The sequence below is a fragment of the Strix uralensis genome, chromosome Z, assembly GCF_047716275.1.
Source record: "Strix uralensis isolate ZFMK-TIS-50842 chromosome Z, bStrUra1, whole genome shotgun sequence".
In the NCBI taxonomy this organism is placed as follows: Eukaryota; Metazoa; Chordata; class Aves; order Strigiformes; family Strigidae; genus Strix; species Strix uralensis.
This window is the reverse complement of record NC_134012.1, coordinates 26804179-26822218: the sequence shown is the minus strand read 5'-3', so window position 1 is coordinate 26822218 and position 18040 is coordinate 26804179. Positions and strand designations below refer to the sequence as shown.

The following is an 18040-nucleotide window of genomic DNA, read 5'->3' as shown; positions in this document are numbered from 1 at the left end:
TAGTTATGCAACATGCTAGACATGCTGAAGAAACTATCAGTGGCTGAAACAGTTTATCATTTCAGAAATCTCTATGGTTGATCGTAAGGGAAATGCAGCAACACAGCCTCATTTCCTGGAAAAAAGCCAGCTTTTGTTCCTGGGTATCTTTAGGTCTCAGCTACAGCTCATTAATACTTCCATACAGTTTCAGTCATCATATATTCTAAGCCATTCTTTAATGACTAGTCTCAAAGTTGCAGTGATACATGCAGGGCTTGCAGTTTTAAAGTCAGAGTCCATACTTCCTTTCAGCCATTATAATTCTGGGCAAAATCAAACTTGTTGCAGAAAGATGCAGAACTTGCTTCTTTGAAGAGATGGTCACTCATTTCTTACAATGCATGGGAGTATTTTGATTTTTTCCTAATCACAGGAGACATTTTCTTCCTGGAACATGTTGGAAGGTGGCCTCAAGCCTTGCCTCAGTAACAGTTGAGCTTCAGCACATTAAAAATATTTTTCAGGAGATTTTCTGTTTGGAGATCCCAAACACCTTTCCTATTCCTTTTTTATGCTTTTTTTCATGTCAACTACAAATTTAGTGTTTCAAAATGAAATCCGACATCAGGAGATCTCTATAGTTCAAGGCAAGGTCTAATAGGAAAATGTTCTTACCACTGTAACTGCTCTTCTAGCTTGGTGATCAAACTGCACGCAGCCAACTGAAAAAAGCAGTGGGATGATTTCTCTCATACTTTAACTTCAATTTCAACATCCTCCAGGTTGTTCCAAGGTTAATTATTTAAGCATTTTGCTTTATTTCTGAATTGTTCTCTTGCCTTTCATACAAAGGATTTTTCATACCATGCTTTAGCTTTCAACAGCTCTTTAGCCCTCCTCTCCTACACTTCTATGCCTGTTATAATAGGTCAAGTTTTCCCTTCTTGTTCCTAAGATTCTGTTCATAACTCTCTCCCAGATGTCCCAAACATCATGTGTTTGATCAAACTGTTTTCCAGTGAAACAGAAAATTATTTTAAAGACAGTAAGTAGAAAATGTTCCTTTATCTTTTTCCTTTTATGCACCTTAGCATCTTATGTCACTAAGCGAAAAAGAAACCTTCAGGTGCATGACCCATTTATTGAGATTCACTGTTGTTGATCTTTTGCAGACAGTAGCAGGATCAATATGATCAGTTTTCCTCTGAGAACCACCCCATTATTTCAGCAATACATTGGTGAATATTCTTCCTCCATTCAAAGCACAAAACCCCAGCATAAATCCCACTGTTTTACATCAAATCTCTCCTTCAGTCTCTGTACCATTTCCATCTTTATAGTTACTGTAAAAAAACACTTTCTGTCTTCAGGGAGGTTCCTTAAGTACGTTTCACCTGCTCTTCCTATTGTTCTGTAACTTCAATCCAAATATGCTCATTTTCCGAAGCGGACGGGAACACTTCCTGATCAAAATTCTACATTCTTAGAATATAAGATCCCAGTGGGTAAGTATGCATCAGCCAGACTCGCCCTTGCTGTTTTATACAATTTATCATTGTTTCAGTTACCAGATTTTTTTAATTGGAAAGTGACCAATAAGTTTAAATACCTTCATAGTACTCTTCCTAGCTCTTCACTCAATGATCCTCACATGGGAACATGTTAGAAGAACATGGGAAAGAAAAAGCCTCCCTATTCAAAACAACTTCATAGTAGTACACAAATCTCTACAGTCATGTTAATTTTCTCGTCCTGTCCAGTGAAGGTGCAGAAGGGAACAAATTTCAAAAGTTAGTGTGAATATGGTCCCTTAAGTCGGTCTTGAATCTACCGATTTGAGCACTGGATTAGTGTACTAGTGGTTTGAACAGTAGGCTCAAACACTCGTCCTTATCATAGTACGCTAAATAATAGGTTGAATCCATGCTTCTCACTTGCTGGAGCACTGACTCCAGAACAGCCCCAGAATAAACAGGCAACCACTTCTCAGTTACAGTTAAAAAGATTGTTCCAGTCCTTCCAGGACTGGATAGGGACTTCAAGAAGGGAACCTGAAATATGAGAAACCAAATAATCTTTACAGCTGCTCTAAGGCTAAGCTTTAGAAAACAGTGAAGTTGAAATGAAATCTTTAATAATCGGTTAGTCTGACTAGTTTTCTGCCCAACGCATGGGCATGGCTCTCTAACGTGAGCCATCTACTTCTCCCACTGCATCACTTATGACTTTTGATTGCACTTTACTGCAGACTATTTTTTCATTTCTAATAAAGCTTTGCAGCACTCAGCTACTAAATATTTAATGAATGTGGCCCTTAGAAATCAAACTGAGGCACAGAAAAACTAAAATGGAGATAAAGCTTTTCATAGAAATAATTGATGGAAAGTGAATTTAATGGAATCAGGAATCATAACTGGAATTAGAAGTTCTGCAAAAAGCAAGTGGTTGCAGAAATTTTCTGTAGTGAGCTATAGTGAGTTTATATCCAGATATCCATAATACATTGCAACTTCTTAGCATATAAGTTCCCACAGACTTGATACAGAACTTCTTACAAAATTCCTCTTAAACGGCTAATGAAAAAAGTTACTTTGCATTTAAATATTCTAAGATGACCAGATGTACTAAAAATATAAACTTTCCTAATGACATTCCCCATATTGTATGTGCACATATAGCAGATAAACCAAAAGAATGTAGATATGAAGAAATGTTCTAAACGTACATTGTTCTAAAGCTGAAGCTCCTACATGATCCTACAAAAACTAAGTTTGATAAAGACATCTCTTTCAAAATGAATCATGCAGTAAAATTAAATTCTCACTTAACATTTTTTAAAGAAGGCCTTTTCAGTTTTCTGATATTTGCTCTGACTTAACAGTCCTCAGAAAAATGTACACTTATACACACAATAGGGTTAGTGGAACTGTGCACTTGCTTACAAGTGAGCATTGCAAGCTTGTTTATCTTTGGTGACAAGAGGCAAGAAAGATTTATTCAAAACTTCAGGGTTATACGCTACTTAACCTCTGAAATCAGCATTACAATTAATACTCAGTAGAGCAAGCACTTTATATAATTGAAAAAAATCTATTCATATGATGAATTCTGGAAGTATCCTGAAAGCTCCTTCCATTTCCTTTCCTCTTTCCACGTAACAGTTTTGGCTATACTCTAGAAAGAGCACTTAAATACAGCAAGGAAAGATGTAACATATGGGGACAACAGCCAATTAAAAACAAAACAGAAGACACAGAAAAGGTTTATTTCAATCACATACTTTCCAGGTTCTTGATCAAAGTGCTTACAATTTTAAAAACACTTTTGCTTTGGAAGATTCCATCACATCTGAAACTGGAGGTGGTGCAACTCCAAAGTTTTGCAAATCAAAGTAAGAAATACCTTAGGATTGAATTGTCAACATCTAGAGAATGTAAACACTAAAGTATTTCAGTCAGGAAACAAAAACTCTAAGAAGAATGCAAACAGATTTTAAATGCATACACAACTTCTGCCAGGCCAGAAGTATCAGATTTCTAGAACAGCTACTGCATGGATGGAGTACAATAACTAGATCAATATAAGATAAGAGTAAAAATCAGAATTGTGTTCATCGTAACAACGGGAAACAGTAAAAAAGTGCTAAAATTGTTATGAGTGAGAATCAGTAACAAAGTTGACTTAACTATTATGTAGCCATAGAACTTGGAAAAAACATACTGGGACATACCTAACTGGAAAAGCATTGTGCTCCGCCACACTCCTGAAGCAGGTAACACTTAAAAGAAAAACTGCAATTACGTGTTACAAATCTCAGTTGCCAATATCTGAATGATGCAGCTGTTTCAACAGAATTTTGTAGTGAAAGTGGCTAGACATGGAATAGGAAATCCCAGCTTGACAAGCTTGCATTAATAGTTGTGTGAATTAAGAGTAACTCAGAGAATCATGAAAAGCAGCTAATAAATAACATAAGAACTTCCTGTCACATACATTTAAATAACTATTCTTGCCAGTTTCTGCTTAGAATAGAGTATAAACATCTGTCTTGTATCAGGCTTATCACAGCATTCATATGAATTGTCAGTGAAAAAGTGGGACATACTTACATTTTTCCTTACTGCTGTTACTGTTATGTAAAAAATCCCCATCAGAACGCATTGTAGGGAAATCATCTTCATCATCTTCTACCACTAAATTTGAGAGCGAGTGTCATGAGAATGAGAAAGGTTGTGCAACTCTTTAGTGTGCAAGAAAGAACTAAGAGTATCTTCATGGCTAAGCAGCATTTAAGATGTTTTTCTACAACAGTCATGAACACACCCTCTTTTTTTTTTGGATCCACGATCGCTATCAACATTACTTTCAGAAACCATCAGAACACTAACATTTGCTCAGTGTTGAAGTTTAACATTCCATTCTATGGTAACAACATTATTTTGGTGTTACAGCTGGATAGGCAGGGAGTCACAGTTCAGCAACTGCCTACTCTTCTATACTATAAAGTTCGCAAAGAAGTGGTATTGTACTACCTAATGTTTTCTTACTACCAAAAGTTTCAGGCTTCCAGAACAAACCCAGGGATGAATTTAAGTGTCATATCCATGCACCCTCCTAAAGCAAAAAGCTGTGCTCTGAGAAGAGCAATTCCGAGACATGTAGACATTCACACCTGAGTCTACTAGGGCTTCAAGTGTGCATTCAGTGCTCTAGTTCCAGCCAATACATCTTGGGGGCATTCATTATGGCATCATCTTTGCCTTTTTTAAAGAATATATTGTTTCTATCGAAACTAATATCCTATTGTTTTTTCAAACTAAAAGGTAAGAAACACAGCGATAAATTAACTTCAATTATTTACCCTCACAAGATTAATTCTTCCCTAACAGCAAATCCTTAAAAGAGCATTTCTTTCATACAGGTGACAGCTACAGGTTAATATTAAGTTAAGCAGATTTTTATGGCACTCCAGCTTCTGAAGTGACAATAGTTACACTGTTCATGCAGAAATATCTGACTCCTATACTAAAGAGTAAATTTAAGGTACATGTTTTATTTATATGGCTGTAAATGCTATAGTAACTATTTCAAGGGCTATTACTGTGTAAAAAGCTAAATTCTATGGAGATAAAGAGTTTTTCAGCTACAGTTTTACCTTTGTCCCTCTGGAGTTCGTCTTTGGAAACTGCATCCGCACAGGCATCAAAGTATTTCTGTAAAGTATCAACTTGTCTACACAAGATGTCTCTAAAGGTTTCCATTTCTGCAAGCTTCTCCCGTAAGCTATGGCCCTTCTGAAAATACAAGAGAGAAAAGCCGGAAATGCTTCTACATACTCAGCAATAGTTCAGTGCATAGATTAAAAAAATTGGATTTCTACACCTATGAAAACCAAATTCAAGTACACTAAGGACATTTTAGATATCAGCAGCTATGAAATACTGTTAATGTTAGAAGAAACTATACAAGTGTTCCCTATTCATTTCGTCCACTGGTATCAATTTTTCCTCTTGACTGCATCTGCTACTTTAGAGCACTCAAAAGCTCATTAAAAATGCAATCTTGCATGCTACCAACTTTATGCCTATTTCACCAGAAACCAGTCAGCTCTAGTTTAAGATCTCTGTTCCAATCTTTAGTCCGCTTTAGTGTGTTGCTCCTCTTCTGTTTTCCCAGAAGTACAGCTCACACAAGCTCAGATGTTAAATATTCATATGCATGAGACAAGGAAAGTCATCATTTGTCAATCAGTATTAATCAAATTTATTAAGTCACAGAATCAGCATTCCTTTTCACTTAGAGGGCCTGATATTCTGACACAGACTAGGAAAGGCTAATAAATGCTCCCACAGGTTTTACTTTCTTGCCACTGGAAGACGACACCACAGTTTAAAAGGAATGACTGCACAAAGGCACAAGAGAGCTTCCTGTATGATCTGTTCATCATATGATGAATTACTAACGTAGTAAATCAAATATTTTTCTATAATTGTGTGAATGAGTCTTCACATAGGTTATTTATTTTCCAGTTGCATGTGTTAGTTACACACTAATACTAAGAAAAATTTATTCTCTAACCTTGAACGAAGAGGTGGATGTTGCAGAGTATCCACTTGCTCCAGAAACAAGAGACACCATGGATCCATGACGTCGTAAACTTGACTCTGATCCATAGCCAGATTCAGTCTAAAAAACACAACACACAAAACTACAGTGCTGAGGCTTTTAATAAAAAAGAAATCATGAAAGTGAGATTAATGCAATTTCCTCCGAAACCTGTCCATTTGCTTCTTATCAGGAAACTGCAGGGTTTTAAATTGTGCCTGCATATTTAAGATGTTGATGCAGCATCTGCAAAGTTACTACGAATCTATTTTGTTACCATAATGATCTGTAAACAATTAGTTATCCACAACCTATTATATGCCTCCAAAAGAACAAGGCAACATATATTCAAGGGTTCAAAAAAGGGACAATGTTCCATTAGTTTGGTTTATGTAATCCCTACCAAGCAATTTTCACACAGCATTCAAAAACCTACAGTAGTCTATAATTAATCAGGGGATTAACATGGTTCAATTTGAAGACAGCCTCAATCAATCCTTCCAATCATTCACATAGTGCCATTTTATTTCTGAAAGCAGCAAGATAGAGATCATAGAAAAACAGACAATTACTGCTATCAAGTTTTTTTCTTCCTTGTTCCAGGCTACTTTAGCAAAATCTTTATACTAGACTGAAATTATTTTTTACAAAGAACAAACATCTACATAAAACAAGGTAAGATACTAAAAGCAAGATGTAGAAGACAATAATAGAAACTCATTAAATAATGAAAAATTATCTTGATTAAACTAACATTAAAAAAATCTAAAAATAACAAAGTTTGACAAATTTCCTCACAAATCAAACAGAAGCAGATACTGAGAAACTGGAAGAAAGTATTTCCCTAAAGGTTAACATAAATGGCCTGTACATGGCAAAGGAGAATAAAACCCCTGAAAGAGAATGTAAGAAATAAACAGATGGTTCAGAGTAATATTTGAAATACTGTTAATAGGTAAGTTTGATCAAGTAGACAGTGACAACGTTGTGAAGGAGTTTTGACAGAAATAAATTCTGCAGTAGCATAGAAATTTAGATGGGGCAGGAAGAAGGGGAGACAAATGATACAGAACAAACAAGAAGCAATGATGAAATTCTAGCTGTTGTACTTTTTCTATAAAAACTGAAAACTGCATAGGCTTTGGGATGGCAGGAGAGTGCTGATAAACAAAGATGCAAAAAAACTTAGAGTACTGGACAATAATGCAATGTGTGGGATAACATATGTATGTTTAGGTTACAAAGGAGCAGTGGCAGAGAAACACAGTTTTAGAGAAATTAAGGTATGACTGAAGAGAGAAATGTGAGACCCAGAGTTGTCAGCACAGTTCTTGAACAAACATTTCTGAATGAGATTATCCAGAAAAAACAAGCAAGAAGGAGCCAAGAGTCAATTTCTATCTGGCCCATTTAAAGAATCAGGTGGAATCAGTAGAGAAACAGGATGAGTATCTAAAGCAGAAGCAGAGTTGAAAAATGAATATGATCAAGAAATGCAAGTGTAGTTAGAAGGAGGTACTCCAATAAGTCTTGGTGGAAGCCAGCAAAGTGATCATCAATTTAGAATTAAAAAAAAGGGTACTTGAAAGTTCAAAAGTTTTAATGAGGCACATCTGAAGTTCATTGCTTCATTTAGCAAAAAATTAGAAATACTGCAACTTATCTGAACTAGCAGAAATAAAAGTTTATGTTTAATGACAGCTTAGAGTGAAATGATAGAATACAAGACAGTTTCCTTATTAAGTCATATTATAAGGATATATTGATCATTTAGTAATTTCTGCTATAAATCACGCATTTGAAGCTATTTTATACTGAGCAACAGTCCTAAAAAATAGCTAAAGTGCTAAAAGCTCTGTTTTTAAAGAATTAGTCCTACTATTTATTTGTTTTAAAACTTGGCTTTAAAATATCTATTGATATAGGCTTTTTGTTCAAAACATTCACACTGGATATATGGGCCTTTTTCAGAACATTAGTTCAAGTGTTAAGCAGTATACCCAGTTTTAGTAATGTATCTGGGATACTGGACCACATTTTGAATTGCAATGCAATTAAGTGCAAAGATTATACCTTAGCTCACTGGGTTGTAACTTTAAGTATAACAGAAATCAAATAATGAGGGTTTGATTAGGGTTTTTGTGCAAATACTCAAGTAAGGGCTTTTGGCTCTTTTATGGACTTTAAGTCCTCCAAAGGCTTGATAAGTAAAAATGAAGTAGGTAAGGGAATAAAAGGACTTTTAAAAGGACAAGTAAGTTTTGGGCATACAATTATTTCGTTTCAGAAGTGTTTAATGAGTATAAACCTCAAAAGAGCATTTTCTAAGAGTCACACATTTTGCAGCATGAAACATTTCTTTTAAAATTTCCTCTAAATGCAAATCTAAAAGTTCACTGTTTATTGGTAACTTCAGCGTTTACTTATTCATATGCTACAAATATTAAGATGTCTGAATGTCAGTTTGACAGGGGGGCTCATTCTATTTTCTCTAAGTTGTACACACTAGAAAGAAGGTAAAATTTCAGTTCTACAGAATATGACTTAACAGATCAGCTTCAAAATGCAGCCAAAATATCCACTGCATTAAGGTCAGAGCATTTTAACTAAGGACAGCAAATGTCTCCCGATTGCTTTCTCCTTCAACTGAGAAAGACACACCTACGCAAAACCTGGATTTAAGCTTAGGAAGTGAAATTTCTGAATTTCTCTATTTGAAGATTTAATCAAAGTCACATCTTAATAGTATTTATAAGAACAGAACTTATAAGAATAGATGTAACAGAAGTAGAAAATCTGGTGATTTATATTCTACATTTGAATTAAATACTTTTCTTTCAAACATTACCCATACAGTCAATGATCAGTTAATTTACTTCACAAAATGAAGGTGAGGGTGAAAAAAAAGACTTCTTCCCTTATCAATATGTAAGCTTTATTTTTTTATGGTACCTTTTCAGCAGTGTATTTATTTGACTGTCATTTATGCTGGTGATAATTCCACTAAACAGTTTACCTGTGCTTCATAATCGTATACAAGACAGCATACACAGCTATCAGCTATATACAACTATCAGGTTGCAAACCCTACCAACAAAAAGGTGCTACGTAAAAAGCATTTAGGCAGTTTTAACTATTTGCAACCATGAAGCAAACTCAGCAGATGGAACAGCAGACTGAACAGCACACAACATGAATCCAAAGCATGTGCATTTATGGATCATGTTCACAAAACCACCTTAATTATGTTTTCATAATCAAGGGGAAAGAAATGAAAATTATATCAAGAATACTTATTTGTCCAAAGAAACAGAAGGTAAGTATTCCTTTATAACTTATGCAGAGACAAGCCACGCAGCTCACAGCAGACACATGCAAGCAGCTTAACACAAACAATGAAAGAAAACATCGTGCAAAGCCCCACCATTCTACTACCGCAACATCTAAACGAGAGCAGGTCACTGCCGCATTTATATCTTGCAAAGCAGATCATCATTAACTATTCACTGCAGAAAAATGCAATTACATTGAAAAGAGGAATGTTGACACAAGCTTCTTCTGTTTACACAATTTAATTTCCCAAGATAAAAACTGAAAAAGCAGGTGGAGTCCATATGATAGAAGCTAACAGTCTTTGCTTGAAAACAAAATAACTTCCAGAAGTTGTATTAATTCATACCATCAAGCACTAATGATAAACTACCATGCTCAGTATATAGATGCAGTTCTTTGAAATTCCATGCATATATTATAGCTTCAAAGCTACACTAAAATTGGCATTTGTTAGTACATTGCAACACCTTCAGCTTTCTAAGGCGGTGCACAAAATCCATTTATCCTTTTATGATAGATGAGAGGAAAGAGCCACATGATCCAAAGCTTCATGTGATACTTTACTGGAACTGGTCCTGGTATCAGCAACAAGGCAGTACTTCCGAAAAGCTGTTTTCAGTAAAATAGCTAAATGTTTGCAGAATCATATTGCAGACCTCCATTATGGCTCACACTGATCCGCCAGTTAAGGATTTCCTAAAGTGGGTCAATAATACTCTTGAGTAAAGCACAGACTCACAGGAAAGCTCTCCCACTTAAAAAAAAAAAAATCAAATAAAGCAGATTATTCTCCCATGTCTTCAAGGAATTTTTTTGATTATGTCTCAATTTAGTGCCTGTCAAGCATTTCCAATCTGTTTGTCTACCAAGGCAGATATTTTCAGTTAGCATTATAAATTATTTATTATTTTACATAACACTAGCAGCAGGCAGCTCCTCCCTCTAAGGCATATGGCTCACCCTAGGAGGTGACGGAACAGACATTAGGATACTGACTCTAATCGTGCTCTCTGCAGTATTTGTGAAAAATCATACTAAAACATCCAAAAGATCAAACCACAATATCTTATAAAAAATAAGAACATAGAAAAAAGTAAACATGCAAAATGAACGAGTTGGAAGGTACTGTGAAAGACTTGGTGAGGACTAAGCAGCCAAGCCCTGTAAAACGTCTATGTTCTGAGGGCAATTTTTAGACTTGTTGCAAATCCTTCAACATATACTTGAAGGGTTACTGCTGAGCTATAGAAGGGCTACCTAGGGATGGCTGCAGACAGTTAATAACACCACAGACACTACAGGTACGGCAGTCTGGTATGCACTTCTGAGGATTGAAGTTAAAGATACAATTAACATGTGTCTGTAGGCCTAATTTTTCAATTGTTCCATAGCTGCTGACAATGAAAATTTAAGGTTTCAAAAACAAGGTAGTTATTAGCAGGAAAGCAGAGATGGGAATTTCACAATTCAGGTCACAGCAGCTGGATGATGATTCCCCCTGCCTACAGTCCTGCCAAACACAGTGCAGGAAACTACATAGTAGAAGGCAAAAAAGCTTCTAATGTGACCTTTCTTTGCAACTGGAAAAACCAGGTAAAGGAATGTAGACATATTTTTCCTCCAACAGTGATAAATGTTGCAATTCCATAGTAAGTAAGCATACTATGTGCACAGGAGGAAAAAACCAGGAATTCTGAGTTTAAAAATAAGACAATTGAAAAAATAGAAACTATAGCCCTAAAATTATTCTGCTATACTCACTTGTCCAATCTAAGTTACAATTATCTTTTGGGTCTTTACTTCTCAAACTCCATATACTTTTGCTAAGTCACCATGTGTTGCCCACAGAAAATAAGCCTCTAGCAGCTGCATGAACTACAGTAGCACATAGCCTGATAAGACCTGGAACTACATACTGCTTTCTAAAGAAAGGGAAAGGGCTGAGAAGCAGTATTAACACAAATCATTGCAGAGAGAAGAGAATGTAGGTTGATGAAGAGGCAACTAAAGGCAATGACTGGCCTTTGATAATCTTAATCCATGCAGTTTACACCCATGTTTAATTACATGGATGTGCACTGTTTTTCTGTGAATTCTCTTGACTCAATGTACACAGGAAAACTGTTCACCAAATATTATTCACAGAATCATCTAGGTTGGAAAGGACTTGAAGATCATCTAGTCCAACCATTAACCTAACACTGACAGATCCCAACTACACCATATCCCTAAGTGCTATGTCAACCCGCCTCTTGAACACCTCCAGGGATGGGGACTCCACCACCTCCCTGGGCAGCCCATTCCAACACCTAACAACCTGTTCTGTAAAGAAATACTTCTTAATTCAACACCTTTAAATGCTAAGATTCCACAAAATCTGAATAGGGAGATACAGGCACTCCAAAAACAGACTGAAGAAGAGCCAGGACACTGAGCAGAAGGACATGCAAGACCCATAGAGAAGGTAAGCAACAGAACACCTTTACCATCCTGCTCCTCAGGCTTGGGAACCATTGTGTCAAAGTGTGAATTTACAGAGTAAAACTATTCCCTGAGCAAAAAGTACCAAAACCCAAGCTGACAATAACTGCATCCTTCTGTATATTTAGCAATAAATATAAGCGGCTTGTACTGCTGGGCCATGAGGCTATAGCAAGACTGGAGAGGGCTACATTTGTCCCTCCTATGAATCTGGGCTGTCAGGAGAGGCTCAAGTAGGATCTGTAGAGCTACACAGGAACTAGAAGTCTCCACGCTGCTATTGCACTCTGTCAGGAAAAGCACTGATGTTCTGGCCTCAGCTCCCAATGCACTGAAGTACGGGTTCTTATTTGCCTTAATGCTTTCAAAGCTAGAGGAAATAGTCACAGATTATAAAGAATGAGTTCATTCAAACACATACTGCTTGATCTTGGTTTAAGGATAGTCCTTGTGCAACTGTGCCTTTGGAAAACAGAAAAGTTCTGATCCTGACTGAAAGCACTTGCCATACGGTTCTTTTTAACAGTTACACAAAATTACATAACAGTTATATTGCACTTAATAGCTGTCCTAAGTATTACTACACCACCGCTGTGTATGAAGTTCGAAAGGGGGCGTTGCCAGGGGCGACGCACAAGAGCTAGCGCGCAGGCGAGCGCGGGGCGGGAAACCCGCGGCAGCGGCCCCGGCCCCGGCCCGGCGCGCTGCTCCACCACGCGTCTGCTAGGGGCGGCGGCGCCCGCGCCCTGCCGGCACGGGGCACGCGGGGCGGGCGCCGCTGGCGTCGGCAGCCCCGGGGACGGGAGCGCCCGCGGCGTCCACGCTGAACAGGCCTTTAGGGAACATCCTCCGTGAAGCGGCAGGGAAGGAATGACGGCCTCTCACTCCGCTTGGTCGGTGGTTTGGGGTTTTTTCAGCCTATTTAAGGTAGTATCATCTCTGCACAGTCAGTGTTACACTGAGGAATCTTGGTCCAAAGACCATAATCTGATTTCAAAGGACAGACCATGGTAAAACAGCAAAGATTTTTGTTTCACCTTTGTGGAAAGCAACTTGTTGCAGGTCAGACAGTTTTGGTCCTAGACTTCAGAAGCATACACTTTGCCTATTCAGAAGAAACATTTTTATATTAAGAGACCCTAGAATTCAGTACATGTGCAAGCAAGGTTCTTACTTGCACGGGAGAAAGTATGCTACAGAAAGGTTTACGGCAACACAGAACAAATCCATCAGCAGGTTTATCAAGCAGGAAAACTATCAAAGAAATGATTCTGCAAAAACCACAAAGATCATTAAATCTCTTGTTCACCTGGTGCAGTTAACAGTTCTCTTGTCACTGCTACACACAAGAACAGACTTTTTCCCTCCACTCAATCTTCAGACATTCATCTAGCCATCAAATAGAAATCTCTATTAAATGCTTGGCATACCTCTGAGTATGCAATAGGTAGCAAGCACTGGAGGGCAGAGAAAGTCTGAACTGTCAAAGATAGAAAAGTCCATATGATGTTTGACACAGGAATTAAGAAAAATTGATCTTAAACCCAAAGGAAAACCATGAGAACACATTCAGTTTAAACTACAGTCTAAAAACTGTAATTTGTGAGAAGGCAAGGAAAAAGCAGAGTTTACTTTCAACACAGTGCTTGTTTTGCACCCTATCAAATCTAACACATTTTTCTTGACTTTCAAAACCTATTCTTCTTAGTCCTTTCTTGCTGTAGCTGCTGTTTTCATCAAGCCTCAACACCCATTTCTCTCAAAGCAAGGGGAGGCTGACGGAATCCATGGCAGTCAAACAGAAAAGGTTATATGAAATAAGGGACTCCCCAGGACATGCATCTTTTTGTCATGTTCCTGATATAGCTTCTGATTCCTGAAGTTGTTCAGGGTTGAAGTTTCATAAAAATAGTCCTTCTATTTGTGTCAAAACCATGCTTGTTTAGAAATGAAGTCCAGTCTGGTTTAAAAGCTCTTTATGCACATTGATCCTGCCATCAGTATAAGTTCTACACCCATTTCCAACCATACCTCAATTTGGCAACATGTCTTAAGCTCAAACTAACTAGGCAATAATTCTGTCCAGAAGTAATTTGGTTTTTTCCAAAAAATTAACACAGTAGATAGAAAGTATCAATTATAAAGTTCTGAAAGGACAATTAGATAAACACAGAACAGTTCTGCGTGACAACCAGAAAAGAGCTTACACAAGAAGAAACATTTGCAAGTCAAACACCTGATACACAATGGAGGTACCAACATTGGTAAAAAAGTTAAATGAAAACATGAATTGGTTTACAAAGACTAGCACTACCTGATTCTATAATTCTCATGTTAGTCTGTGGGTCAAGAACAAGTCTAACATGATAAAAACAAAATACTAAACTGAAATTATGTCTAAACATTTGAAGTGTTAAGACCTACTCCCAGATAAAGAAAGGCAAAGATACACACCTCAAAAAACTTTAGAAGCAAATTTTGATCATGTCAAGAGCTCTGTATGATCCAGCATCATGTAAAGAGCTCATCTAGATATCCAAAAGGATAAAAATTCAGATAATTTCCAAAAGCTCGTTAAATCACCAACCTGAAGCATGAGAGTACGTCCTCCCATCACAAGATATCATAATACACTGCATTCTAACAGATCAGGACTGGGCAAATTAAATTTCCATACACCCACATTACTTCGGTGTCAGTTTATTTATGTACATGCATTTGAAAAGATACCAGTTCATGTGTTTAACCTCTACCAAGTTAATATCCTGTGTGACCACTAGAGGGAAACAGAAAAAAGGAAACAGACACGTCTAAAGGTTACTATTGGTCAAAGCCCGACAATAACCCTTACCCTGTTTCTGCTTCAGCCCCTGTGCATATAAACCTCCTTTCCTTGACAATTAAAACCAGAGTAGTTTTACCTTTAGCCTTTATAATTACATTTGAGACACATTGCTAAGTGAGGATGAAGTTTTCCACACAGTATGCAAGACAGTAACAATGACAATTATTGCTGAAAGAATGACAGTGAATTAGAAGTTTTAATAGAGATTAATGAAATTATTCTGGTCATACCACTCAGTTCAAAACAGTGAATCAACTAACAACACGTTAATTTCCAGTTAAGGTTGTCCAAAGTCATTAGCACCAAATTAAACACACTGACAAATGTTTAGGCACAGATTTCTTAAAACTCAATCTAACATGAAGTAGTTAAGCTCAATATAATTTAGCCTTAGAAAAGAACATTTAATACATGATATACAGAACAAACTGGACACCTCTGTCTCAAGTATCATGTCTGAGTAGACTCTTCTTCACATTCAACTGCTCTGCCATTAGGCTGCAGCTACCAAACATACAGCTAATTGTGAAAAGGAGTTTTATGTACCAGCCGGATGAACAGGCACAGGATTTCATGTACAGACTATGCATTAAGTAGGTTCTAACCAAACTAGTTTTCCCTGTATGCATATGCACTTCGAGAATCATCAGAAGAAACAGAGTTCTAGTTAAACCCTTCCAAACCCATAAAAAGTCATGCAGTAGTGATACAGAGACATTTAATTTGAAGTGTTACCTACTCTACTCATAACACCTAAGTTTAAAAGCAGGCTTACTTCAGAGTTTGTAGAACTGTTTTATCCAATGCAACTTTCAGAAAGCTAATATTTGATTATTAAAATATTATTTGACATAACACATATCAGTAAAAATATTAAATTCAACTTAATCTGCCAGTACAAAACCACCTCCCACACTATCATTATTCATTGATACAAAAAGAAACAGACTGTTTTTATTTGCCGAAAGCCAACACCCTCTGTGCAAGACAATGGGAAAAACAACTTCAAGCACAGGACCTACCCTGTCCTTGAAGGAAAACCTGGGAACTGGTGGAAAAACAGCTCACAAAAGGCTGCTCTAGTGCACCAGAAGCAAGCAAACCAAAGTATCTAGGCTCTATAATGCTCAGGACTTTGAAGATAAGTGTTATCACCAGTTCTATAAATAATACTGTTGGCCATCATTAGGTTGTACATCAAGCTGGGGGTCACCTTTATTGTTTCTACTGCTTTCCAGAGAGGTAAAAAAGTATGAAGAAGATAAAGAATGCCAGTGCAATGCTGGGTAGCAACACAAAAACCTCCCTGCAATAAGCATCAGTATTACTTATTAGTACCACCGATAAACAGTTTAGTAGCCTATTCTAATTCAATCTTCTAGAAATTAAACTGTCTTGTTTCATGACAGCACCACTGCGTTTTGTACAAGCTCTAGAAGGACTTTCTGCAAGAACTTGTGCCTTAACTGTACACTGTTATTTGAAAAGTCCAGGCAACTGCAGAAACACATTCAATATGCACATCCTCAGAATAAGTTTTGTAGACTCAGATTCTCTACATACTGATGAAGTCTAATCCCATTGCTGGTTCCCTTACAGCAGTATACACCTGAAAAATTCATCATGAGAAAGCCACCCATGTGTTAAGAGTTCACAAGTTGCTCAAAAGATTTATGTTATTGCCTGCAGACACCACAGTGCATGTATGAGTGACATAAGACTTAAGGAGAATGGCCATATTCTTGCTGTTACCTCCTTTAAATTCCAACACATTAAAAGCTGACTTCACTCCATTGGTAAGTGAGGGGAGGAAGATGCCCACCTGATGGTAGGCAAGGCATTCCCTGCCTATTCTGCATGGCAGTGACAAAATGCATCTTCTGGCACCAGATCTTCATATTCTGACAGATCTGCATATAGTCCAGTTCAGGCATGACAAAGTAGCAGCCATAAAAATAGCAGAAAAGTGAAGCTATTGTATCTACATCCAAAAGTACTCCAGACGCAAAGCTGCCCACAGTCTAGGAGAGTAAACAAAAACTGCAGACTGCCTATGTATCGCAGGGCTTTAAAAATATAAGATCTTTCTTGAAGCATTTTATATTGAGACACTATAAATCAATGAGGCTGGCAGAAAACCTTTCCAGCCAGGTGACACACAAGTTCTGCTTCTAATTGCAGCCTCAGGTCACATATTGCAGACTTCCTTTTCATATGACCAAACACATAATGGATCATGTTTTTACTTCAGGCGCATCACCTGTCTACTCACATAGATACTCCAAGAAGAGAGTCTGTGATGACTGGTACTGTCAGCTGACCTCTCCTGATCTGTTAAAGACATACATCTAGAAGACATGATGGCCTCTTTTCAGGAATTAAAACACAAACCAGCCCAGTAAATCTCTGAATATCAATAAGATACACTTGCGGAAACCTTAAGTCCTATGTGTTGTTTGATCAGATTATGGGAAGTGTAGTGTGCGTAGCTGCTGTTGCTTATCTTTTCACTTTCTTTTTACATTTCAAAATGGCAGGTTTACCCAGATTTCCTCAAACCTACTAATACCACCAAACACATTAAATAGATATTTTATTTTCTGCTTAACCTCATTTAGCATATTTGAGGGCAGGTGGAAACAAGGATGTAAATAAGGAGAAGCTGCATCTTTGAATAGTGCAAGAATAAAGCAAAACTTCAAGGAGGCAGACTGTAACCAGATCTTTTATTTACAAAGTCTGAAAACTAGCAAGTTGAGGCAATAAAACTTCACTTTGTTAAAAAAGGATCTTTCAAGACAGGAATGAGGAATGCTTTTGCTGCAAAGTAGAAAATGTTATGACATGAGCAAGGAAGAATTGAACTGCTACATAAGAAATGTGGTTTATCAAAGAATCAGAATGACTAGGTTGCAAGATATCTCTAGTACCACCTTCTGCTCAGAGCATGTCCAATTAGATACTCAGGCCTCCACCCCATAAGGATGCATTCTTCAGAGACTTATAATATCTATTTTCAAAGCCAAAGAGATTGTTATGAAACATAACTGGAACACACAGGCAAAGAAAGATTGGGCTGACCAAAGTGAAACAATCTGCATTCTTTATAATCAATCAAGTGTGTTGGGGCTGGAATGGATTGAAAGCTTTAGTCCAGCTTTAAACAGTCTTAACTGTAACTACTTATTAATAAAGCTTCAACTTACAGCTGCTGTTCAAACATGGGCCCAAGAGTGGCAAAAGGCTGCCAAGACAGACAAAGAACTCTTTTTCTGCCCTGAAAGGGAAGTTTCA

At 37.3% G+C, this 18040-nt stretch overlaps 1 protein-coding gene across 4 annotated transcripts in view; it reads right to left on the bottom strand.

Moving 5' to 3' along the window:
• The window catches only part of CERT1 (ceramide transporter 1), a 75082-nt gene that overhangs the window by 23197 nt on the left and 33845 nt on the right, over positions 1-18040 (bottom strand). For 3 of the 4 annotated variants that reach the window (XR_012627208.1, XM_074857021.1, XM_074857022.1), the window contains exons 4-6: positions 6061-6168; positions 5138-5276; positions 4092-4175 (exon numbers count right to left, since the gene is read on the bottom strand). Coding sequence is in view for 3 of the 4 variants with exons in the window: in XM_074857021.1 (XP_074713122.1) it covers positions 4092-4175; positions 5138-5276; positions 6061-6168 (331 nt within the window). In the remaining variant the exon portion in view is untranslated. Of the gene's footprint in view, positions 1-4091; positions 4176-5137; positions 5277-6060; positions 6169-9790; positions 9848-18040 lie in introns of those variants that run through there. The other variant, XM_074857023.1, reaches the window with a different exon arrangement.